The sequence below is a fragment of the Lemur catta genome, chromosome 3 (genome assembly GCF_020740605.2).
Source record: "Lemur catta isolate mLemCat1 chromosome 3, mLemCat1.pri, whole genome shotgun sequence".
Taxonomy (NCBI): domain Eukaryota; kingdom Metazoa; phylum Chordata; class Mammalia; order Primates; family Lemuridae; genus Lemur; species Lemur catta.
The window spans coordinates 66,378,369-66,404,563 of NC_059130.1; the positions used below are offsets into that span (position 1 = coordinate 66,378,369).

The following is a 26,195-nucleotide window of genomic DNA, read 5'->3' on the forward strand; positions in this document are numbered from 1 at the left end:
GAAGAACTGGAATTCATTTGCTTGGCTTAAAAAACTGATATTTATTGAGGATATGCTATGTGCCAGGCTTTGCAGCAGGCATTGAGGATAGACAGAGCAGAACACAGTCCCTGAACTGCAAGAGAATATCACAGCACAGGGTCTCATGGGCCTGCTGAGACGGTGAATGAAACACATAACAAGAGAAGGGCTTCCTTTAGGAGAAGCTTGGTCCTGAAAGTGCACACGGGTTATCTGGGACAGAGGTGATAGGGCTGGGGAAACTTCTACGCAGAGGAAAGGGCCTGTGTGAAGCATAACCCTCTTGGGGGAACTGCAAATGGCTTGGCGTAATCAGTGTGTTTTGATGATTGGCCAGGGATGAATTTGGGGAGGAAAAGGTCAGATTCTGATTTGAAAGTTTCTATGTATTATGCTAAGAGGTTCTGATTTAATTCTGAAATCAATGAGGAGTCAAGAAAAGTGTTAAGCTTTGGAACATTATGACTGTATGTGATTTCAGGAAGATCATTTTGATGGGTGAGCAGACTAGGGCAGGGAGACTGGTTAGGAGGCTGTCCCTATGGTCCCAGGACCAAGCCAGGGGCTGTGGACTAGAGAGGGGAGGAGCAATTCCTGCACAGGAGAACTGACCAGCTTCTTGATCAAACTGAAGTAGGGAGGGAGGGTAAGGAAGGAGGGTAGGAAGACGCCCTTGTTTCTGGCTTGGGCAGCTGGGGGGGATGGTGGTGTCATTCACAGAAATAGGAGAAACAGAAGGAAGAACAGATTTTGTGGGGGAAGATGGTGAGCTTGGTTTTGGACATGTTGAATTTGAGATGCACACGGGAAATCCAACTAGTGTTATTTAGTAGTCAGATATATGCAACAGGAGCTCACCAGGAAGCTCTAAGTGAAGCCAGAACCACAGCTGTGACTGAGCTTTTCAAAGGAGAATGTGTGCAGTGAGGAGAGAAGGGGCCACAACCAGGATGCTAGGGAGCACACAGAGTTAGGTTATAGGCTCTTGGAGGGGAGTTCAGCGAGGAAACCAAGAATGAATGAACCGAGGAGGAGAGTGAACATATGGAGGCTGGAGTGTAGGAGCAGGAGTTTTGTGGCCAAGACCAGCTTGGTGCTTACTAAGTCCCCCTCTCCCTTCCTGGGCACATAAGTAAGCTCCATTAACATTCACTTGGCTGGAGATATGGTGGCCGCTGTCAGCTACAGAAGGGCACCGGTTCCTGAAAAGTTCAGTTTAAGTCAGGTTCTGGGGCTGGGGAGGGTGCCTGCTTGCCATCTGGGTGGAGCCAGTGACTAGGGTTGCTAGTGAGACAATATACAATTAAGCATACGTACATCTTCCTCAGGTTCTTGTCCTTCCCATCCATGATCCCTCTGGAAGGAAAGCGCTCAGATTTTGAGTTTTATTTGCTACCCCAGCACAGTCTAGTCTATCTTTCCTGGTCCTGCCTCTGGAGTCAGAAGGCTAGATTTGAATACTGGCTTTACCTCTTGCCAGCTGTGTGACCTCGAATAAGCTGCTGAATTTCTCTGTGCCTCAGTTTCCACATCAGTAAAATTGGGGCAATGGTAATATCTACCTTACATAGTTATCTGAGGATAAAATGAGGTAATAAATGTGAAGCACTTAGAACTGGGGGAAGGGTTTATGACAGGGGTCAGCAAACTATGGCCTGCAGGTCAAACCTACCCTGCTATCTGTTTTGGTATGGCCTCTCAGCTAAGCATGAATTTTACATTTTCAAATGGTTGAACTAAATCGCATGAAAATTACATGGAATTCAAATTTCAATATCCATAAATAATAGAGTTTTACTGGAACACAGGCATGCCTGTTTGTTTACATAGTGTTATAGCTGCTTTTGCACAACAATGGCAGAGTTTGAATAGTTGTAACAGAGACCATATGGCCCACAAAGCCTAGAATGTTTACTACCTGGTCTTTATGGAAAAAGTTTGGTGACTCCTGGTTTACAGTGTCAAATGCAGCAAAGCTCAAGAAAGATAGCTAAAAAGTGTTAACTGGCATTGGCAAGAGATTACCAGTGACGTTGATAACAGCTTTTTTGAGTGGTGAAAGTAGAAATTGGATTTTGGTGTCAGGCAGATCAAAGTTTAATTCCTGACTCTACAACTTGCTAGCTGCGTGGTCTTGGAAAGTCACTTAAATTTTGTGGGCCTCAATTTCCTCAGCTGTAAATTAATGATTAGCAAAGCGACCTTCTTGAGATATTGTAAGGATTAGCAATAATGCATGTAAACCATAAACCATAGTGCCTGGTTTATAGTAGCTGCTCAATATATGCAAGTTCTTGCTTCATTTAATCTGTTGTCACCAAAATTGTTATTCCTGAAAAGATGGGTAATGTTTTTTCACCTTTAATGTTTTATTTTTGTCTTCTGTGGTCTGATGTTTTACATTACATATTAAGTTGTTCACTTCTTTAATTAGGCCATTCCGTTTAATATTGACCTCCCTGTTTAACACTAAAATTTGTCCACTCTCCCAGCATTCCTAACCCCTTACCCTGTTCTACTTTTTCTTTTCTCATAGAGCTTATCATCTCTGATAATCTAGAGAATTTACTAATTTATTATGTCTATAGGTTATCATTTCTTCTTCACTAAGATGTAAGCTCTTTGTGGCAAGAGTCCTTGCTTGTGTTGTACAATTATATATTCCAAGTGCCTAAAAAACCTGGCATATAGTAGGTACTCAATTAATATTACCTGAATAACCAAATGAAAAAAGAATAAGTGAGGATTTCTTTTTTTTTTTTTTTGAGACAGAGTCTCACTCTGTTGCCCGGGCTAGAGTGAGTGCCGTGGTGTCAGCCTAGCTCACAGCAACCTCAAACTCCTGGGCTCAAGCAATCCTCCTGCCTCAGCCTCGCGAGTAGCTGGGACTACAGACATGCGCCACCATGCCCAGCTAATTTTTTGTATATATATTTTTAGTTGGCCAGATAATTTATTTCTATTTTTTTTAGTAGAGACAGGGTCTCACTCTTGCTCAGGCTGGTCTCGAACTCCTGAGCTCAAATGATCCACCCGCCTCGGCCTCCCAGAGTGCTAGGATTACAGGCGTGAGCCACCGCGCCTGGCCTAGGTGAGGATTTCTTAAAAAAAATTCTACTCAGGACTTCAGGACTGGATGTACTCCTTCAATGTGGGGATATATTTTTTTTTAACCTCTATAAAATTCTCAGCTATTATCTGTTAAAATACAGCTTCTGCTCTATCCTTTCCATTCTTTCCTTCTGAATTCCCTTTAGAATATGTTGGCTCAATCATTCTGCCCTCAGCGTCTCCTAAACTCTTTCTCAATTTGACAACTATTTAGCTCTCTCTTCTATTCTAAGGCAATTTCCTCTGCTCTATCAGCAAATCTCCTTTTAGCTGTGTTTAGTCTACTATTCAACCTGCTAATTGAATTTTTATTTCAATGACAATATTTTTTGTGCCTAGAAGATGTTTCTTCCCTTTTCTCTTCTGCTTCTTTTTTCTTTTTTGTTCCTGTATTTGTTTCATGGTTTTTGACCTTCCCTTTGAATATTTTAAATATTCCTATATTCTAATTTCTTTTGGAATTTTCTGTTCTTTTCTAGTTCTTGGGGGCATGGAGCCTTCCATTCATTTAACCAGCTGGCTTCCCTGTTATGGTTCATTTCTAAAGCAGTCTGTAATTTTAGATCGTGAGTGGTTCTTTGGCATTTGCCTCTACTGTGGCCTTACAGATCAGCAATTGAAAAGGCTCCCCAAATGTATCGCTGAGTGGCCTATGTTTGGAGGCTAGGATGGGAGGCAGTATATTGTGGGTGTTAGGCAATGTGCCCTAAGTTCACATCCCCACTGTGAAACTACTTGTGTTATCCTGAGCAAATTACTCTTTTAGTCTGAATTTTCTTGCCTGTGAAGTAGACATAAAGTTTCTATTTCCTACAGATGTTGTGGAACTTAGATGTGTTGTCAACATAAGGAACTTAGCACGATGTTTTGCATGTAGTATGTGCTTAATAAATGTTAAAAATTACTATAAATATGTGGTAGCTATTATAGCACTTGTCAGTGTTATCTCCTTGCTTTGTACTACATGGAAGAAACTTAATGCTCAAGAAAATAGCTTCCGAATATGTATATGAAATGTACAGCCAGCTATTGCATGTGGATACTGTTCAGATGTGTTTGCCATATTTGTGAGGAATATTAGTTGAAGAGAGGGGAAAAAAAAATGCCTACAAGAACATGTTTGCTTGGCTTTCAGCTATTGCTGAGGAGCACTGATGAAAGGGGGAAGAGAGTTTTAGACATTATCCTTTCTTTAAAAATAAAACCTAATTAGGGAGTTGGATCATCTGCCAACTATTTGGAATCATTAAAATATAGCAGCAGGAAGAGTTCTTCTGCTGAGAGGAAAATGACCCAGAAAAATTTCTTCAGTTTTATTCAAACAGAAAATATACTTAACTTCTTGGCTATGTTTTCCTCAGTCATCATTCCCTTCCAAAGGTTAGAAATAGAATAGCAGAGCCCTGAACCTGTAGCTGCTGCTCAGTAAATATTATCAGTTTATTAGCTGGAAGAGACAGAGATACAAGCAAATTCTTAGGCAAGAGAACCTCGTTTCTATGTCATGTAACTTTGGACCACAGACCTTTCCTTAATTAATGGCTATTTTGGATCTGTGAATAAGGGAGGACCAAAGAGCCAGATGTAATGAATGAAAGCTGTAGAGTATTACGATTTATATGAAATATGTTGTCTGTTATCAGTAAAGATTTCATAAAATGGGGGTTTATAATTCTAATTTTCATAAAACATTTGCACAGGTTACAATTAAAAACATTTAAAATAGAGAAGTATTTTTAGATTTTAATTACCTGATCTTCATAATCAGATCCTGTATCAATGATCTCTCCTGTTTCCAACATCATTGAAGGATCAAGGTCACCTGAACCTAAGATTAGGAAAGGAAAGATTAGCTGATGGAGGCTGTCTATGTATGTTTCTAAAGCAAAAAAAAAAAAAAAAAAAATCTCCCAATAGGTTTCCATATTGTCCTGTGGTTACATTAAATTCATAAACATTTCTAGACTCTTCCCACCTGCCAGGTGCAGTGTTTGGGCTGGGGATAGAAAATGCAGATACTCTGGACATAGTCTCCACCTGTAAGAAGAAGATAATATTGTGGGGGAGAATAATTTGTCAATGGCAAGGTTCAAAAACCAAAAAGAGCAAACTACTAATTCTGACCAGCAGTGGAGGTGATGGCGGAGTTAGGATTCTTCACATGGAACTAATCTACGAGCCTGAACTGTGAGGATGAACATGGGCTGTCCAGGAGGAGAAGCAGTTTCAGGACGTGCAATAGGAATTGCGGCAGAAGGAGCACCACAGGCAAAGTACAGAGTGGGAGGAGAGAAAGGGGTTTCCAGAAATAAGAAGGGTTGAGTTTGCCTACTCCATGAAAATCTGAGAAGTTTTTCCCCATGCTATTGGGTCACCTTAGTCCCTGAAGTTGAGAAAAATCAGGTTAACTTAATGTATTAATAGACTGTTTCCCTTTGGTACTATAGGTTATATTAGCTCACTTACCCATCAATCCCTAAGGCTCAGACTTAATCTGGTAATTTTCACAGTGGGACCTATGAAGCACAATTGACTCATTGTTCTCATGTAATAATTCTTTTCTGCTGGGAAATATGTATCACTTGACTAACCAGAAAGACAGAATTCAGTACTGCTCATGAAATGTCATGTGTCTTGTGAAAATATAAACCATCTCATGTTTGTAACTTGGCCTTGGCAAATAATTCTTGGTCAGAATATGCAATGAGTAATATTCAATGCAGATAGATTTTTTTTTTCAAAAAAGTCAAGCATTTCCTATGCTTCTCAGATATGGACCTGTCCCTGAGATGTTGCTTTCATACTTTCTTCCAAAACAAGCCAAGGTATGTCCTCACAGTCTTTTCTCATCTCTTCTCTACTTTTTTCTTCTCTTCTCTTATCATCCCTTACTGTCTACCAAACTGAAAAAGTATCAGCCATTACCAAATTGATTAAATACTAAACAGTAATACCATTGTTTGTTGTGTTTGTATCTTTATTTTTTTGTAAATGATGATGAAGTTTTTCAAAATGGAGATACTTGAACCATCAAACCATTTTGGAAAAGTAATTGTAGAGTTGCATAATGTGCCACAGAGTTGCATAAATGTGTTTAGAACAACTCTAGGTGATGCCAGTCACATGGTCACATTGTCAGAGCATCCCTTCCTCAGTCCATTGTTAATAAGGTGGTTGCTAGAACAGAGTTGGGAAGACTATGCACCATTCTATTAATGAAGATTAGAGGGGTGATTGGGGAAACTTTAATTTATACATATATATTTTAATTAGTGGGCTTATATATAATTTTTCTACTTTTGTTCTTTTGGTATTTTTCAAATAAAGAATTTTCTAAGCTGTGTCTTAGGGCCAAAATGCTTGAGCATCTTAAAGTGCAGTTTGAAGTTCAGTTTGCACTTGTGTTGTGAGGCAGTAAAAATGTCAGAAGTAAAATTTATATTTTTCCATTATAAGATCACAGACATTTTAGAACCAGTATTTCACAGAATCCCACCCCCTCATTCTAGAAAAGAGGAAAATGAGATGCAGAGAAATTGAATAACTTGGCCAAGGTCATGCAGAATGTGCCTGAGATCAAAAGCAGAACTGGTGGCTCCTACTTCTTCTAGCACACCCTGCTGACTGTAGGTTCTAGGCAGTAGCAGTCCAAACGGCTTTATAAATATTCTCCTTCCCCACAGGACTGTGCAGTGGAGGAGCCTGCTGCCTATTCTATGTTATGAGAAAATGAGGAACAGTGAATGGCTGGTGATGAGGCAGGTCGAGGGGCGGCTGCCGAAATGGGAGACTCAGAAATGGAATTAAGGATGCTCGTTCTAGCTGGTGACAATCAGTGCTCCTTTCTAGGTGGCTGCTATTGACAGCGTCGTTAAAGATAACACACATTTCATTTAGCTTTCATTACTTGTACAATATGGTTATTATCTGCTACTGACTAGTCCAAGTGGTAATAGCTACTAGGATTCGAATGACTCCCTCACCTCAGCTGTATGCAGAGTGATTCATGTGGAGTGAGCAACGTGATCAGAACAGGAAATGTTATCAAACATATAGCTGCTTTTAGTTCCTGTGTCCTACTTACTTAATTAGAAACTGTTCTTTCATTTGTTTTCAAAAAGTACAACATAAAGGGCTCTTCATCAATCCAGTTAACAAATATGCATTAATATTTGAAACTGGAGCAAGATAATTAGAAAACTATCTTCAGCAATGGTAGAATGAAAAGATCTTTGTCTCAAAGAAAATCTCATGGTTATAAGGAAGAAGAGATTGGCTTTCCTAATAAAATGCTTTTAACAGAAATTTTATTGTATCATTAAGGGATGGAATTCCTTGACACATTGTTGCTCCTGGCAACAGTAATAATATATCATAGACATAGGCAATAGACAAAGGATATCATTACCAGCTCAGATAATGATTGAATGGCTTTCATTTTCTTTTAGCATGGGTTGTTTGGTTTGCTGAAAATTGGACCTTTAATAATAGTCCAAGGTTTGACATACAAAATATAGAGGTAAATATAGACATATGTACACATTTTGCCTTCTTTTGTTGGATAATTTAATACATACAACAACTGCAATGATCTTGTTACTCAAAAAAGACAGCAAAATTAGGACATTTTGAAAAAGCATTAGTGTGGCTTTCATTTGCCCCTATTTTGAATTTTTCAGTTTCTTTTCAGATTTAAAAATATTTTTCTACAGATAACAGAGAAAGGTATGAGCTGAAATACAGAACCCCACAGGGAGCACTCACTGCCACTAGTTTTAGATGCAGAATGGTCTTCAAAAATATTATTTTCAGGTTGTTTCCTTAAATTTAAATGGAAAGATGATACAAATTGACTTTAGAGATACCAGAGGTAACTATATTGCTTTCTGGGACAATGTTACAGACTTGGTTCCTCCTAGTGGATCTTTAACCTAAAGTTTTAGGAAGATCCTCCTCCCATTTTGAGTGCCAAATAAGGAGACTTTCCTGCAGGTGCAGGGCTTCTTCAGCAGTGCAGGGTGTCTGTAGATAAAACTCCTCCAACACTTTCACTGTCCCCTCTAAAGGAAAGCAATCTCTCCTTTGTCCTGTCTCTTCCATCAAACTGTAAGCTACATTGTGAGGGCAGGGTTGTGTTTCCTCTCTGAATCTAAGAACAAAACTTAGAAATTATAGGCACTCAATACATATGTACTGAATGACTGAAAATGAATGAAAGGGCATTTACATTTACCTTTATAGATCTTGCTCCCATTCACTTGCTCTATAAACATTGAGTATATCCTGTAAATGCTCAACTTGCATTAGGACTGGAATCCTGCTCTAATTCCAATAGGCATGGAAAAGTGTTAGTAAGAGTTTGCATCAGAATTCCTTTGAGGAAGAGCACTGTGTTTCTTTGGGACAATATCCTGACAATATTTGGGACTAGAAGGTGAACTCTTTGAGGAATAGTTGGTAGACTATTTAGGTGAGAAGGGGAAGGGGAAGATTTTTCTGTTCTCTAGGACAGGGGTTGACGGAAGGCGGAAGAGAGAGAGGGAGAAGAGCAGAAGTAGACCTAGGAAAAGGGGGAAAAGCTGGTTGTGTAAGATGTGGTTCCTCTCTGTGAGCCCGCAAATCCTCAGCAAAGTTATGAACTCATATGGAGCCTTTTCAATGTCATAGACACATGCTTTACACACATAAACCATTTCCTCTTTACAACAATCCTATAAGGTAGGTGCTATTATTATTTGCTCTTTATAGATAAGGAAATGGAGGCCCAGGGAGACTGAGTGATGTAGCTAGATAGTTCTGCTAGAAGTGTTAGTGGAGGAGACACTGCAGATACAGCTTGAAGGGTGCAGAGGTTAAAGGCAGCATGTAAGAAAATGTATGGAGGCCAAGAAAATACACACTCTACCCTGGAGCCAAAGAAGACCTGGTGTGCCTGGGAGTCACAGGGACATATGCAAGGGCCTTGTCTAGTGTGGGATGGGGTCTGAGAAAGCCTCCTTGAGGAAATCACATTTATACTGAGGCACAAAGTAGGATCTGGCCAGGTGCAGGCTGGGGCTATGGAGTTGGGAGAGTGAAGGGATGCAAATAGGGCCAGGCATTTCTAAGCAATAGAAGAGCAAGTGCAAATGGCCTGAGGCAGGAAGGTACTTGAGGCATTCAAGGAACCAGAGGAAGTCAGTATGGGTGAGGGGGAGGTGATGTTGCAGTAACAGGGTCGCTGTAAGAAAGCTAAGGATTTGGGGCTTTCTGCTATGTTAAGGACACTGGTTGCCCAGACTGCAGGAAGTCACTGAAGGTTTTGTCTTTTTCTTTTTTTTTTGTCAGGGAGGCAGGATGATTAAAGCTGCATTCTATGAAGATTCCCATGACAGCAACAGGATTCACGACAGACAGGAGGAGCCAGGGATGAGGAATGACAAAGCCTTTGATGAGTACAGGAGGAATAGAGCAGAAGGTCTGGATTCCCAAGGTGTCCCTGACGAATGATGATCAGTGTAGGGTGTGAGGGCAAGAACATTCTTGCCTGGCTCTTGGAAGATAGGTCAAGGCGAGAGAAGGAGAACTACAAGTCACTCACACGGAGGTGATATGGGAGCTGCGGGGCAGCTGAGATTCTGCAAAAAGAGACAGAGTTCAGAGAGAAGAGAAGAGTGGAGGGACAAAACCTGGAGGCTGACAACTCACAGAGCACAGGCCACAGATATGATTTGTTTATTGAATGAGTCACTAACATTTGCAAGCCGGGAGATTTCACCTACAAAAGCAGGTTTCTGTTTTCTCTCCAGAGAGAGAAGACCCCAGCAACACTGGCCCATTCCTTAATGCAACACCGGCCTGAGCTGCATAGAGGCTGCCCCGACAGAGGAACCACCATTTACTTCTGCTTTACCACAGTCTTTCCCAGGCTCACTGCACTCACCAAGGGCTGTGCTAGAGAAAGCAGGCTGAGCTGAAGGCTGGAGCAGAAGCCCAATTTCAGGGGTCTCAGGAGTAGAATGGAGCTAGTGGAAGCTGAGGCTGTAGGTGTAAGACTCGTCTGTTCATAAGCTCAGAGGTATAGAGAGGAAAGAGTAGACACCTGGAATTCACTGCTATGGGCCAGGCACTGTGCCCTCTGCCAAGGGCATGTCAAGAGAATGAGGACACAGCACCTGCCCTCGGGCAGATTTCCTACTATCACAGCGGTCACCACAGTTGCATCATTGCAGGACAAGGCTACCTCGTTGGAAATGCCACTAGTGAGCCACAAAACTCCAGGAGTTCTAAAGAAGCTTAAATCAACCCCTCCACTCCACTGAATTGGTAAACTGAGGACATCTATCAGTTAGATATTTGTTGTTAGAGGTAGTTATTTTTTAAAGCAGGTTCTAACTAAAATATTAATTTGAAAAACACAGGAGTTATAGCATTTTTCAGAGTAGCAATAGTCTTGTTTACATGACTCTCAATATTCCATCTTCCCTGCAGTAGGCTAATTTTTTGTAAATCTCACCGGAAAATTAGGCAGGTGAGTTTACATCAGTTATCTGTGCTCTATGGGTCTTCCCAGAAAAACTATACCACCTTGCCCTTCTTATAATTCTGCCTTTGTTTGAAGCTACTCTAGTGGCTTCCAATAGTGCTTTAAAAGTTTAAGTGTTAGCCTTTTTCTTTACAGCTTTTGGTCTTTACCCTTTGAGGCCATAACTCAGAAGAAAGGTCAGGACTGAGGCTAAGATTGGACAGTCATCCATACAGAACTGACAGTTAAGCCATGTGGGACAATGAGTTGACCCAGAGTCAGAGAGAGTAAAGGAGAATAAGGGGGTCAGACAGAACCTGAGTATTGCCTATCACAGGGGGTATGATTTCTCTGCGCCAGTGTCCAAAGGCAAAGTTCCAGGCAAGAGTGCTCAGGAAGAGAAGGGGTAGTGTCAAAACAAGAGCTGTGGGTTGGGATGGGGGTGGCTACCAGATTGGAGGGATGCTTTTTCCAGGCAGCATGGGAGAAACCTGTGTGAGTTAGGGAGTTCTGAAGGAATTGTAACTTTTAATTGTTGCACAAAGTATGGGTTACGTTAGGTTTTTTTCTATCGTAGTAACAGAGGTCCTATGTTGCATTGTGACTCCCTGTTAATTTTCATGTGCAATGATAGGAAGAAAAGCAGTGACTATAAGGAACTGTAAGTGACTGTAGGGATTTATAGCCCTTCTCTTCTGTTTTGTACCTTTATTTTTTAAACCAGAAAGTATGAGACTCTGAGGACAGTGTCATCCTTGTAACCTTACAGCACTCTGTTGAGCTTCATTCATGAATACAAAGCCCCAGACACTTGGCAGGTGATTATGGTGTACTGTTTGCCCAGAGGACACAGTGACTTACCTGCTGTAGCCTCTTTGTTTGGAAATAACTTGTTGTCAACTGCCACACTGATGTCATAGAACACTTCATCCTCATCTCGGTCGGCGTCAAACTGGGGGAAATCAGGACAGACAAGTTTAGAACATGAGAGTACATAAATTAGTTAATTCCAAAACGTAATGAGCATGCATCACACAACTGTATCTCCAATGAAGCAGGGCAACAGGAATGAAAGCATCTGAGTCTTTAATCAGACATTTAGAGGGCTTTCAGCCCAAACCTCATATCAAACAGTAAACAGTATTAGGCAACAAATGTATAGTTGTCTATGTTTAAGAAAAATATATAGCATTTTCTTAATTTATGAAACAAGTTTTAGAAAAAGCAACTGAAATTTACCTTGTGGCTTTCCAACTTAGTTTTTCTAATTAAAAAAACATGAAAATATATAGTTCTAAATAATAGGAGGAATGATTTTCCAATTTATTGCTAAAAAAAAGAACAAAAGAACCCCCAAGCCAAATTTTAGACACTATACTAGATACTATAGATACTATATTATAGATATAGTATAGGGACACTATAGTTTTAGATGTAACAAAAATTACAGATTTAAATGTTTATTTCACCATTCTTCAAAATTTATAAAATTTAAAATATTTTAAAATAACTTGTGGTTATATTTATGAATTCTCTATTTTCCAAGTTGTTCGGTGGTTTAACACATTTTTGTCTCTTTAGCTTTTAAAAATAGCTTTACTAGGGTATAACTGATATACAATGAAGCACACATATTTAGAGTACACAAATTATATGTCTTCACATATTTCACACCTTTGAAACCATCATAAAAATAAAAATAGTTGACTCAGCCATCATCCCCCAAAGTCTCTTCATGCCCTTTTGGAATCCCCTGTCCTTCCCCTCTCCCCAGGTAACCGCTGATCTGCTTTCTGTAACCATATTTTGCATTTTATGGAATTTTATATAAAGTGAATAGTACAGCATGCAATCTTTTCTGCCTGGGTCCTTTTACTCAGCACAACTATCTTGAGATCCCTGCACTGCAGCCCGAACTCCCCGGGCAGTCAGCTGATGCGATGCTAGGGCTCACTGCCTCTGTTTCCCTTCTCCCAGGGATCACTTTGTTGTCTGACATCCAATGTCCTGAAAATTGTTTTTATAAATAGATTTTTTTCTGTTTATATTTTCAATTGTTTTACAGGGGAGGGAAAATCCGGTCTCTTTTAGTCCATCTTGGTCAAGAGTGGAGGTCCCAACCTCTTTCACTTTTAATCTTAGCTATTAATATCTTGAAGATATTTCAGAATATTTAAGTGATTTATTCCTTTTTATTTTCCCACTGAAGTATTTCATTATTTGGGAAATATAGTGAGGGAAATTTGGGAAACCTAAGTTAGAAAGTTATTTCCCCACCTCCCTTTATACAATCAAAGCGCATATGTATAATGCTTCCCAGTGCTTTCACTGTGTCACACCCACCCACGGGAAAGGTGAGGCAGAGAGTCTTATTTCTACTTCATAAGTGAGTAAATATCTACCCAGAGAGATGACTTTCTCAAATCACATAGCTAATAAGCAGAAGAGCTAGGACTTGAACTTGGGATGACCAACACTTTCCATCCTACCAGGTGGTATATGATCATTACAGTAAGACAAATATATCCATTCTGCTCCAATGAGTGTTAACACAGCCCTTTTGCCTAAAAGCCAGGGGAGAAAAACATGTGGTGGTGTTTAGGGCAGATACAAGGTGGCCACAAAGGTACAATTAGTGCCATCTCAGTGCACTGTTTTCTACACCCAGATACTGTGGCTATTTTTTTCTTTCAAGATATTAGCAATCATCAGGACAGGGTAATATCTACCAAGAGAGGTTTTGTTTTTATTTTTTTCTTGGACTTTCAAGGGATGAGTTTCAGCATTGTCATTTTATAAATAAAAGAATATAAGTTTATGTTAAGCCAGGATTCCCTAGAAAATGGAGACGAAAGCAAAACTTGTAAGTTAACACTTTATTGGGATGTATGTGGGTGTGTGTGTGGGGCAATAAGTGTGAGTGAAAAAGGGAAGTGAGGAAAAGAAGAAAGGAAATATTACTGAGCAGGGCCCCAGCTTCATGAGAAGATGCAGCCGGTAGCTTGGTCTCCAGAAAGGCTAAATGGAACTGCGACATCTCGGGACAGTCCTCCTCAGGAGGAGGGAGGGAGAGGAATTCATCCTCTGGCTCCTTTCAGCCTCCTGTCTTTCACTGGTCCCAGCTTTCCCTATGAGGATCTGAGTCCCCCCACTTCTTGGCTGTGCTACCCAGACTCTCTGAGTGGCGGCTGGGAAGCCAAAGCCCATGCCCTGGCGAGCGGCACAGCATCTGAATCTAGAAATGCTGAAAGCAGCCAAAGCCTCTGGTCTGGTTGGATCTGGGTGCTGGCTCTGCAGCGGGTCCTGCCACGGTGGGGATGGTGAGGCCCTGGCCTCACCCTGAAGAAGCTGGCTGGGGCCATCAGCAACATTAGGAGATGCAGTGATGGCCGGGGCAGTGGTGGACAGGGCTTTCCATTTGAGAAGCATCCAAGGCCAAAGGGGCACACGGGACCACATGAGTCAGGGGAAGCTTGTACACTGGTCTCAGACAGCTTAAAACTCAGCTAGCTCTTGATCTGAATTTCTGCTTTCCCCTGTAGCAGCTATCTCTCTCCTGTTGCAGCTGTCTGACTTTGAACAACTCATTTCTTAGCATCTGTACAACGGAGGTGATAATACTCACCATAAGAGATGGTTGTGAAGATTAAAGAGATGGTCTACTTAACACACCAGTGTAGAACCTGATACAAATTGTAGTGCTTTTCTTCTCTCTTTGCATCCCTAGGGCTGAGGGAGTATGTCTGATAGATCTTAGCTTCTGTACTACACATGTACGTGGATACACACACACACACACACACACACACACACACACACACTCTTTTTTTTAAACTCAGAGATGTGGAGTGTGGAATACAATAAACTTTGAGGCTCTCTAGGAGATCTTACATTCTCCAACTGATTTGAGCAAGGATATTTTTAGTTCCAGCACAGACCAAAGTACCTGATTGTCCAATCCAAGAGGCAAAGGTAAAGTACGATTCATGAAATCATTCAACAAATATTTGTTAGGTAACTATTATGTGCTAGGTAGACTCTTCAACTGACCACCCCAGCTTCTGGACAGACAAACATAGAGCCACGAAGAATGAAGACAACATTCACACAGTGACCTCTACTGTGGTATTGTGCAGATATTGCTGAAGCCAGTTTACTCTCACATCAGGACCAGAGAATTAAATCACACATCTTCATTTTCTGCAATACCCCACTTCTACAACCTGGGACTCTTCTTGCCATTCTTTTGGCAAACATCATGACATGGGAACCCTAGAGAGAATATTATCATAATTGCCACTTAACTGGCAGAAATTTTTACAAAATGATGCTATTCAGTGTTAGAGAGGCTGTGTGTATGGTGAAGGGAGAACTGGCTTTTAAATCATTAAACATTTTATTTATTATTGGTTTTGAACAAACCATATATATCAATAGTTCTCAACCAGGAGTAGTTTCCCACTCCCCCCACAGAACTTTGGCAATGTCAGGAGACGTTTTTCGTTGCCACATCTGCAGGGTGTGGGGAGGCTACTTGCCAGGGATGCTGCCACATACAGTACACAGCACAGCCCCTCACAACAGAGACTTATCCCGCGTCAGCAGTGCCAAAGTTGCAAAGCCCCAATATACACTAAGGCATTCTTAGCTTTAAGATTACTAAAAAGTATTTTGAAGCTCAAGTAGTGATGCTTTGTTTTGTTTTGAAGAAAAAGGTTTTGAGCAACAAGAACCTGGGCTGTTAACTTTAAAATACAAAGGGGAGCAGAAGTGGTTGGAGCTGCAGGGGGAGCCCAGGTGAGGAGTGATGAGGGCTCCTAAACTCCTACTTACATCTCATGGGTCAGAAGAAGATCCAGGGAGATGTAGTTGTGTGGCAATAGACCAGCTCATGTCCAAAGTTGTTCCCGACTCTGAAATTCTGAAATTGGATGGGGCACTTTATCTTTTGGGTGTTTGTTATTTAATGTCTAGCAACCTTACAAAGACCCTTTTCTTATTTTGAGGGACAGAACATGGAAGACACAGTCTGTATAATCTGTTTTATGTCATTTAATGTGAGAGGGCTGCGGAGGTCAATTGGAAATCTCAAAACAAAATGCTTACCAAATTCCCTGTAGTTCACTCACAACACATTTTAATTTAAATAACAAATGCTGTAACAGCTTTCAAAAGCATACAAAATATATCTAGATTAGGAAAGGAAATTATAGTAGAGGGAGTAGAATTATGCACCCTCTGAGGAGAAAGTGACAATCATGGTTTGCATTTTTAACAGCAGAAAGGAGTTTTTGTTTTTGTTTTCTTTTGGCTCTGATTTTCAGACCGCAGCAGGCTGCCCAAATCTTCTCCATAGAGACAGGGCTTTCCACATAACTAACAATTTTAGGTCTATGAAACCTCCTAAATTGACTCAAAAAGGATGGTACCAGTTCAATCTCCCTTTCAAGACTGTGCCTTTGATTAAACTTAGGTCTGTCTCCCATTTTTTTTCTCTTGAGGAAGAAATAAGTTGGCTCTGTTATTAGTATTGTTTCAGTTTTATATATCCCGTAAGTATCATTCTCTAAGGACCAAAAGAGCTTCTTGAAATTTTTATTCTTCCCTTGTTTCATGCAAGGGATTCAATTAAGCACACTCTCCACCCAGGGGCATTCCTTGCTTGAGACTGGAGATCCCTCAACATGAAAATAACTGGCCTTCAAAATTTCTCTTTTATATGTTTGGAGTCTTCCCTCCCAAAGATTGATGGGTTGGTGTTCTCTACATTGTAGTGACTGTTTTTCTCCATCTAAAAATGGGATATTTCACTAAGATAGTAATATACTTTAAAAACTCATGGTGCCTGGAGTAAAATCTGTATTTTCAGCAACGGAGTAATGACCGCTGATATTACTTTGCAGAACCATGTTTCTAAAGCTTCATAATTAATCACAAAACCTGAAAGAGAGAAACAGCTAGGTGGATGTGGTAAATGAAGTGGGTGGGGACAACTGTCTGAGAAAGCCAAATCAATCCCACGTTTTGATGAGAATTCCTGTGGTTCGGCCCCGCTGAGCCAAGCTCTGTAGAACATATTATTTCTTAACAGAATGAAATAAGGGCAAAACATGCAAGAGGACAGATCTAAAATCAGACACGGTTGGTATGCAAAGGGATGAGTACAGAATGCTTGAAAGCTGCGAATATCTAGGCAAAAGACTTAATTTCTCAGACTTGTGTAAAGAACCTTTAGTTCATTGGATATTCAGATTATAGGCAGTATTTAGAAAATCCTGTTGGCAAAAAGTCAACACAACAGAGAGATTCCAGAGAAAATTGTCATGATATTTATGGAATGTTTTAAGAAAAAAATTCTCCCTGAACTTGAAGCTTTAACAATGTAATAATGACTTTGGTTTATTCTGCTATAGAAATCTAGAAGAGAAGGCTAGCTCAAGATCATTTTGGTTACTCTTACTACATTAGCTCAGAGAATATTTTTCAGAGTCTTCCTCAGCACTCAGTAGCAACAGGGCTGTAAACAGAGCACCAGGTAACATCATCATTTACTGGGCAACTACGACGTGCCACACACTGCGTTAGAGGTTTTCTTTATACATTTTTATCAATTGTAATATATAATTTGGGTTTTATATGGATTTATTCAATCCTCACAATAACATTATAAAAAGGGTGTCATTATCCCCATGTTAGAGATTCAAAACTAAGCCCCAGAGAGATTAAATAACTTGCTTGTCCAAGGTTATGTACGTAGCAGAGCCAGGATCTGAATCCACATCTGTTCACATCAAACTGTGAGCCCCACCAGCTGCCAGGCTGTCAGGATCAGCTCTCGGCTCCATTGAGGCAGCCTTAGATTTCAGCTGGGCACTTGCAGAACAAAGCAGGGCTTTTACAAATACACTTAGGAGGGACCCCCAAGAATCCTCAGAAGCCATGCCAAGCCACATCCAGATGTAATATACTCAAATGTTCTTTGTCTCGCTCCCCATCTTGGGGCCACAGTAGGTGATTTTATCTCTCTGCATGATGCATGTACTCTGCTGGCTGGCTGTGACTGGTGGCAGGAGAACTTCCCTGCAGGTTGGCCAGGAGCATCAAGAGGAGAAAGGGCAGGGTGACGCTGACCGCAAGAGGCAGATGACTTCCAGACTCCTTGTAGAGCCCTCTTGGGGCTTCAGCTTAAAGCTGTCAATCGCACAGGGAAACTGGCTACTGCCCATTAATCCTCTTTGTCTATTGTTGACTCTGGCTGCACCCCACAGCAGTGTGCTAAAACTTCTCTCTGCAAACAACCCTGCCATTTAGTTTGTGGAGAGGATTGAGGGCACCTAGCATGGATGCTGTTTTTCTCCTCTCATCACTATTCAATCCCCTTCTGGAATCAAAGGAAGAGGAGGCCCACCCCCTTCCGAGAGCCTCTCTGGGGTGGGAGAATAGTTTTTTGATCTGGGTCCATCTCTGGTCTGGCACTTCCTGCAGAAGCTGCTCTGGTTCTGCCCTAGGGTTCCAGCCACCAGCACCCACCGTTATAGTCCTGGCTTGGTGGCCCATCCTATCTCCCATCCAGAGTGTCAGCTCTCCCCAACCCATTTGCCTCCTAGGGTGCATTCTAGACTCCTTTCCCAGAGCTCTTTTGTCTGGTTATCTCTTTAGGGGATGGTGGATTCAAAGCCAGACTGCCTACAATAAGAAGGGAGAGGCTAGGTCTTAAGCCATACAGGAGGTTGCTGTTAAGAGAAAAGGGCCTGGGTATAAAGGATCCAAGTCAGTGGAGGACAGTAGGGTCTGAAGGATGGGTGGCTGCAATGGCTGATTATTTAAATTTTATAGACTCAGGTACAGCACCAGAGCAAACATTCTTAGTCTGACCAATGTCCAGATCATGAGTGGATATCAAGTGCCCAATATTCTGTTCCTTGATCTTTGGGCACTATGACAGGAAACTTCTAAAATTAAGTTGCTCCAGAAAGCAGCATACCTTCTAATAGAGAGAGCTGAAATAAGCCCATATTTAGTAAATGCCGAAAGGACTTAAGATTTTATCAGATGTTACTGACTGGATGATGCATTGCTTCTCACTCAAAAGTTAAGGAAGAAATTGATCTGTAGCCCAGAAAATAGGGTTATGTAATAGATTTTTGTGAAATAAATAAACTTTTAGAATGTGTCTCGGAATCAATGTAGATTGTTTCCAATCTCTTGTACCACCTACATGATGTGATTTAATGCAACAAAGATAGACTGAACACCTACTTTGTGTCAGGTATAACACGGGGCCCTGGAGACGCACGGAAGGAAGATTAAATCATGTTAGCTTTTCTGTATTTATTAAAGCACCAATGAAGATTCAAATACTTTGAAATGACTTAGTATAGAAAGGATTAAAAGGAGAAAATGAAGAATAGACATGCTCACTGTAGACAAGAATTAGACTCTGCATTTCCTGTTTTTTTCCCACTGTACCCTGCAGCATTCTGAGCTTAGCACTTAGATAACAAATACTCATCAAAATGAATTAACCAGAAGATTAAATTAATTAAAATACCCTTTTCCCCCTTTTATTTTCTCTTCTTCTCTCCCCGCAGTGTTCCAGCAATTTGAGCCTTCACATAACTAACTACAAAGTAGTGGGAGAAAGATTTAAACCTTTGCCAAGAAAGCTTCCAAACTAGAGAAATTAGTTAGAACATCAGAAGTCAAGTTTCAGCCTCATGTGACATTTGGTACCTCTCCTAATTACAGGCTCCATTATTTCCAATGCTCAAGTGTCTCCCTGCTACAGAGCCCTAAGTGGTACCCTGAAACCCTGAAAAGACTGCTGTGCTGCTTACGCACCAGATGTGTGACTAGGGGCTAATTGAGGCCGTAGGAAGATCAGGCTCATTCTGTTTCCTTTTATTTTTTTCTTCCCTTTCCTTTTATTATTAATTTTTTTTTAGTTGACATGATTCATCTTTTTATTTTTAAAGTTTTCTCTCCTGCGATGCTGACTTTAAGTACCATGGCCAAATACAGCCAGATCATAATTATGTGGAAGATTCAATGGAGATTGAGCGGAATCAAGGGGATCAGCTTAGAAAATGGAAAACTAAGGGAAATGTATCTTGCAATAACAACACATGACATGTGATGAAAGATATCACTAACAAAGTAGAAAAAGGGTTCGGATTTCAAATTTCTTTTTAGTTAATATATACCATTCAAGGTTGCCAGCACTGAGAGACTTAACATTTACACAAATATATTTTATTGGAATAGTGAACTATAAGAGTTCTGCTCATGCTTCCCCTGTTGGAGAAGTGGACACAAAGTAAGCATGACTTTGGGGAAACAATTCAATCTAATTCAGTAAAATATGGCAATGGATCTGCCCTCATGGAGTGTAAGGTCAGGGCTGAGAGGCTGACGAGTAAATCATTCCTAACAGTTCAACATGGGAAGGGCTGTGATGGGGGCGTGCCTGGGGGTTCCTGGCGGGGGTGGGTAAGTGTGACTGTGGGGTTGTGGGGATCGCCAGACAACTGTTCCCGGGGAAGCTGATGCATGAGTCAGGTTCTGAAAAAGTGAGACAAAGCAAATGAAGAAAAGAAAGGAAGGGTGTTCCAGGGAGAGGAACAGCAGGGAAAGAGAATGAAGGTACAAAGGCATAACTTCTTTGAGGAAAATGAGGGTGCCTCTCCCTTAAAATTCTGGGACTGTCCTTCTGAGAAGAGATGGATGATGCTGTTTCTTGCTTCCTGAAGTTATTTGAAGGCCTTCCTGGGATGTTTAAATCTGGTAGCTGACTACTGTCTACTAGAAATCCCCAGCCCTGTGTTTGCAGTGAGTGGGTGCTGTATTGGGCACCCAGGAATGTGACAGGTGAGCTCACGTGCATAACAGTAGTTACCATTTATTAAGCACTTACTGTATGTTAGACAACAGGCAAAGCACTTGGCAAACGTCTCAATCAAATTCCAGAACGACCCGGAGGTAATACTTTCCCGAGGAAATAGTTGGCTTAGAGAGGTAAGTACCTACTTGAGGTCATGCAGGGGAGAACGTAGCTTGAATAAGAACTCAGCTCTTAGGAACTAAGCTATTTTAGCTCTGGGAAGAACACATCCCATGTCCTTAGTTATCCCACATTCATTTATCTTTCCTCCCTATTTTTAACTTGAGGGTCACTTCCAAATTCAGAGCCTTTAAACAATGATCCTCATTTTTTCCTCTACTCACTATCCCCAGGTCTAGTTCTTTGTGATAATGTTGTTTGTACCCAGTTCCCAAAAAACCAAACTGTTCTCTGTTTCAGAGTAATTAACTTATTAGCAAGATGGCTGTGACAGACTTGATGGTATAAAGTTATTACAGAATGAAAACAGAATGGAGGATTGTTTAACAACTGAATAGCCACTGAGCCCTTTGGATAATTGAGCAATTTCCCCCCAAGTTTTAGGAAAATATAAATAAAGCAGAAAAGAAAAAGAAAATTATAAGAATGGAAATCAGATTTATAATAATGAAACTTACATTTAGATCCACGAGCAGAGGAAGAAAATTAGTAAGCAAATGGATAAAAACATCCCTATAAATGCTTCTGATGCTAAGGCTTTCTGTGGATTTAGCTGACTCAACCATAAGGATAGTTACTCCTCTGCTAAAGTGGTTTGAGCTTTGACATGAAGCAACATGTAGAAAAAGAGGTTACTTGCCATATATACCTACATTTTATTTGTTGAACTGAACTAAAGTGGATGATATAGAAGAATAATTCTGTTGGCCATGTATCACTCAACCAACTAACACACTCAGCAAATTCAGAGTTGTGTGTAGCCCAGTGTTGATTCTGTGAGTATGGTATTGATGGATCTTTCAGGCAGCAGTTGAGTTGGGTTGGTACAGGGGAAGAAGAGGAGTCCAGGGTTACAGATGAAGAATATGGGCCAGGTGTGGTAGCTCATGCCTATAATCCTAGTACTCTGGGAGGCTGAGGCAGAAGGATTGCTTAAGGCCAGGAGTTTGAGCCCAGCCTGAGCAAGAGTGAGACCCTGTCTCTATAAAAAATAGAAAAAATTAGCTGCGTGTGGTGCATGCGCCTGTAGTACCAGCCACTTGGGAGACTGAGGCAGGAGGAGCCCTTGCGCCCAGGAGTTGGAGGTTGCAGTGAGCTAGCTATCAAGATGCCATGGCACTCCAGCCAGGGTGACAAAGCAGAGACTCTGTCTCAAAAAAAAAATAGACAATGCCTCTATCTCATCTACGGAAACTCATTTATGTGTGTCCTGGCTCTATCACTTTTATTGTTTTGAGGTTATTTTTTGTTTAAGTACATCTCCATCCTTTTTGTTTTTAGATATGCTTAAGCCCCTTGAAAAAAATCCTTCCTAGCTTCCTGAAGACATTAGCAATGAGAGATTCTGTTCTACGAAGGTGTGACTGCACTCCAAGACAAAGTGAGCACAGCATCTGAAGAGGCTCTTAGCCTCTGTGCTACTGGAAGCCAAGCCTGCTTCCTTTTGTATTTTCACCTCTGCAACCATGGGCATGGTCAGCCTCTTCCTAAAGGGGACTGGAACCAATAATCTTACCTAAGGTATAAAGGGTGTACAGTATTTACAAAGCAACAGACTATTTCAAATTGTTATAGGAAAGATTCTACTTGGCCATGAGAAGTATTATCTACATGTGGTCAATAATAGAGATGGAAGGCAACTAGAATTTGTTAGAAGCCTCGAGGCAAAAAAGCTAAGCTTGAGAAAAACAAAATGCCAATTTCAAATGCAACCTTCAGGCTTTGTAGAATGAGGCAAACTTGATCACACCAAAACAAAGGCAATAAGTTAGCTTTTAAAAAAATGACAAAGTGACTTTATACGACATCTAGAAAATTTATCATATTTTGCAGGATTTTTTTTTTTCCAAACAAAGCTCCATTCTTATCCTAAAAAAAGAGAATCTACCAGCAGTGTAGGAGATCAGCATCATGCTCTGAACTCTCCCAAAGTGTCCTACTTCCTCACACTTCAAGCTTCACTGTAGGAATAGGTGAGGGACAGGAGGGCCCTCATATTTACTTGTTTTCCTCCAACAGTGGATGAACAGAGTATTTTTAAGGGAATTCCAGACTTAAAGGCCTCTTATCCTGGGTATTGTTAGGTCCTGTGTCTCTTAAAAGCTATGTGAGTCACATCAGTTTCTCAGTAAATTTCCCAGCAAATTCTTGTATTTGTAAGCTTACTGGAAGTTTCCAATAGTTGGTTGTGACTCAACCAATATTTTTTGAGCACCTAACATTTGTTGTGGGTAGTATGCAAAGGTGTTTGACTCCAGTATCATATATTATGTTTTCACCTCTTATGAACGTCCTCTCCCTCCCTGTCCAAGTAGGAAGGAACTTCCATTAAAAATGAGTGAGAAAATGATACTATTAAATGTGTGGAAGCTTCTATTAATTAATTCACTTAAAAACATTTATTGCCCATCTACCATGTGCCATGCACTGGTGGTTCAGTGTTCAATAAAATAGGACTCTTGTCCATGAACAGTTCACAATCCAGTGAGGGAGATATTCACTTAACCTTAGTACAGAATAAGGGCTGTCACAGGGCTATATAGAAAAGTACAGGAGGAGATCAAAGGAGAAAGAAGGATTAATTGGTCTCAGAGAGGGAAGGAGGATTCAGAAGGATGTCTGGAGTGGGTGGGAGTGAGGATAAAAGAAAGTGTCATAGGAGAGGGAGCATGTGAGTCCAATCCTTGTTTGAACTTGTGTCTGCTCCACCAGATCTAGTAAAGATATTCTTCTTTATTGGACAATAATTTATGAATCACAAAGCACACAGCCAGATCTACATTATTTTTTTTCATCCAGCTGGACAATTTGTTTTCTTAATAATGTCAACAGCAATGCATTGTTTTCCTTGGACCACAGGTAACACTCAAGGGAAATGATGAGGTCTAGAGCAAGACTACAGAGGTAGATCACCTGGAGGTGTAATTCTTAATGAATTACTGATTCTCTAAGCTTCTTTCCTTATCCATAAAAAGGTGATAACAATAGTGTATTATGGTTGTGGATTGCTGAAAGGGTTAAATAAGAAAATCTATTATTAGTATAGAACTTGGTGCATAGTAAATCTAAAAAAGTTGCCAATTACTATACTGGGCAGTGGCAAATGTTTGTCCATGTAGAATCACATTTTCTGGATATATTTAAGGTGGGATAAATTTTTTTAAGTTCCAAATGATTTACATCTCTTCTGATAACTACTTAGGTCTCATCATTTCTTCTTCTTTTTAAATACCCCCTTGGGTTACATTTATTTTATCAATACCATTACAACAATGATAAAAGAAACAAAAGCCACAATGGCAACAAATTGCCACAGTCTGTGCCTGGCTTTCCCTTTTCTACAATCTCTTTCGGACCAAGCACAGTCACGGACCTAAAGGAGCTGCTCTGCAAGTAAGTAAATGGATGAACTCCTTTCTCGATGGTTTTGTCTCAAAAAGAAGTATAGGATATCACAGAAATCACATCCTAAGAACTAGGGTGGATTTCTGTGTTTACCCTGAAAGTTGGTAATAACTACAATATCAGAAAATGGTTTCCTGAGTTTTAAAATGTTTAAAAGGAAATCCCATCACTATTTCCTGGTTGGAAGGGCAAAATGAGAGATTGTGGGCAAAGTGTTTAATTTGGAACAAGAAACTACAGTAATGATATGAATCCTAGATAACCAGAATAGGTTTCCATGGATTATAAAAAACAGTCGTTCCTTTGGCCACCAAAAGGCCATTTCGTTTTGGCAAAAAATCATGACCTACTTAGCTGTCTTGTCACAAGAGTCAGAACCATCATTGTGAATGTGCAGATTCGAATTCTGTGTTTGCCCAGTCATAATTAACACAGCTGAATGACAGCCAGGAGAGCCGAACATCATCCCCTGAGTGCAGACTGAAGAGAAATCAATATAGGTTCTCTTTTTAAAATTCAGATACATAATTTTTTAAATATTTGCAAGTAGCCAGATACTTATCTCACTTTAAGATAATATTAGCATTCATTTAAAGTATGTTATTTTAATTTTTTTCTTTAATATATTAAGCAAATTACAGAGGGATTTTGGCTTAACCTTTAAGTCAGTATCTCATTTATAGCAGAGAATCAATTAATAATTACCCCGCAGAAGAGCTAAGCAACTCTTTAGAAAGGCCACAAATGTATCAGAGGCTTTTTCCACATTCTATTCAGGAGATTTTGAGTTTGAAAACTTGTGCTTTGGAGGAATATTGAAATATTAACATCTGTTTTCATTTCATACCTTCCAATAAGACTTATAGCGTATTTTAAACTACAGCTAGGCCTAAACATAAACAACCAATTAGTTAATTAGTACAAATTTATGGGATACACGTACAATTTTGTTACATGCACAGATTGTGTAGTGGTCAAGTCAGGGATTTTAGAGTATCCATCACCCAAATAACATACATCATACCCATTAACCAATTTCTCATCACCTTCCCCCTTTCTACCTCTTCACTATTCTGAGTCTCCGTTATGTATCATTCCACTCTTTACATGCATGTAAACACAATTTTTAGCATCCACCTATGAGTGATAACATGTGATATTTGTCTTTCTGTGCTTGGCATGTTTCACTTCAGATAGTGACCTCCAGTTCCATTCATGTTGCTGCAAAAGACATAATTTCATTCTTTTTTATGGCTGAATAGTATTCTATTATATATATGTATAGAATATATATATATACACACACACACATTTTATTTATCCATTCATCTGTTGATGGACACTTAGGTTGATTCCCTATCTTTGCTATTGTGAATTGTGCTGTGATAAACATATGAGTGCAGGTATCTTTTCAATAAATTGATTTCTTTTCTTTTGGGTAGATACCCAGTAGTGGGATTGTTGGATTGAATGGTAGCCCTATTTTTGGTTGTTTGAGTTCCTTGTATATTTTGGATATTAGTCCCCTCTTGAATGAATAGTTTGCAAATATTTTATTCTATTCCATAGGTTGTGTCTTCACTCTGTAGATTATTTCTTTTACTGTGCAGAAGCTTTTTAGTTTAATTAAATGTCTTTTGTCTATTTTTGTTTTTGTTGCCTGTGTTTTTGAGGTGTTAGTCATAAATCCTTTGCCTAGACCGATGTCAAGAAGAGTTTTCCCTAGGTTTTCTTCTAGTATTTTTACGGTTTCAGGTCTTACATTTAGGTCTTTAATCCATCTTGCATTAATTTTTGTATATGGTGAGAGATAGGGGCCCAGCTTCACTCTTCTGCATATGGATATCCAATTTTCCAAGCACCATTTATTGAATAGGATGTCCTTTTCCAAATGTATTTTCTTGTTAGCTTTGTCAAAGTTCAGTTGGCTGTAAATATGTGGCTTTATTTCTGGGTTCTCTATTTTGTTCCATTGATCTACGTGTCTATGTTTTATGCCAGTACCACATTGTTTTGATTAGTACAGCCTTGTAATATAATTTGAAGTCAGGTAATGTGATACCTCCAGCTTTGTTGTTTTTTGCTCAGGATTGC

At 40.1% G+C, this 26,195-nt stretch overlaps 1 protein-coding gene across 1 annotated transcript in view; it reads right to left on the reverse strand.

Annotated features, from left to right (window-relative positions):
* The window catches only part of AK5 (adenylate kinase 5), a 239,905-nt gene that overhangs the window by 117,438 nt on the left and 96,272 nt on the right, over positions 1–26,195 (reverse strand). The window contains exons 7-8 of the mRNA XM_045547719.1: positions 11,498–11,588; positions 4,884–4,960 (exon numbers count right to left, since the gene is read on the reverse strand). Of these exons, the coding sequence (XP_045403675.1) occupies positions 4,884–4,960; positions 11,498–11,588 (168 nt within the window). The remainder of the gene's footprint in view (positions 1–4,883; positions 4,961–11,497; positions 11,589–26,195) is intronic.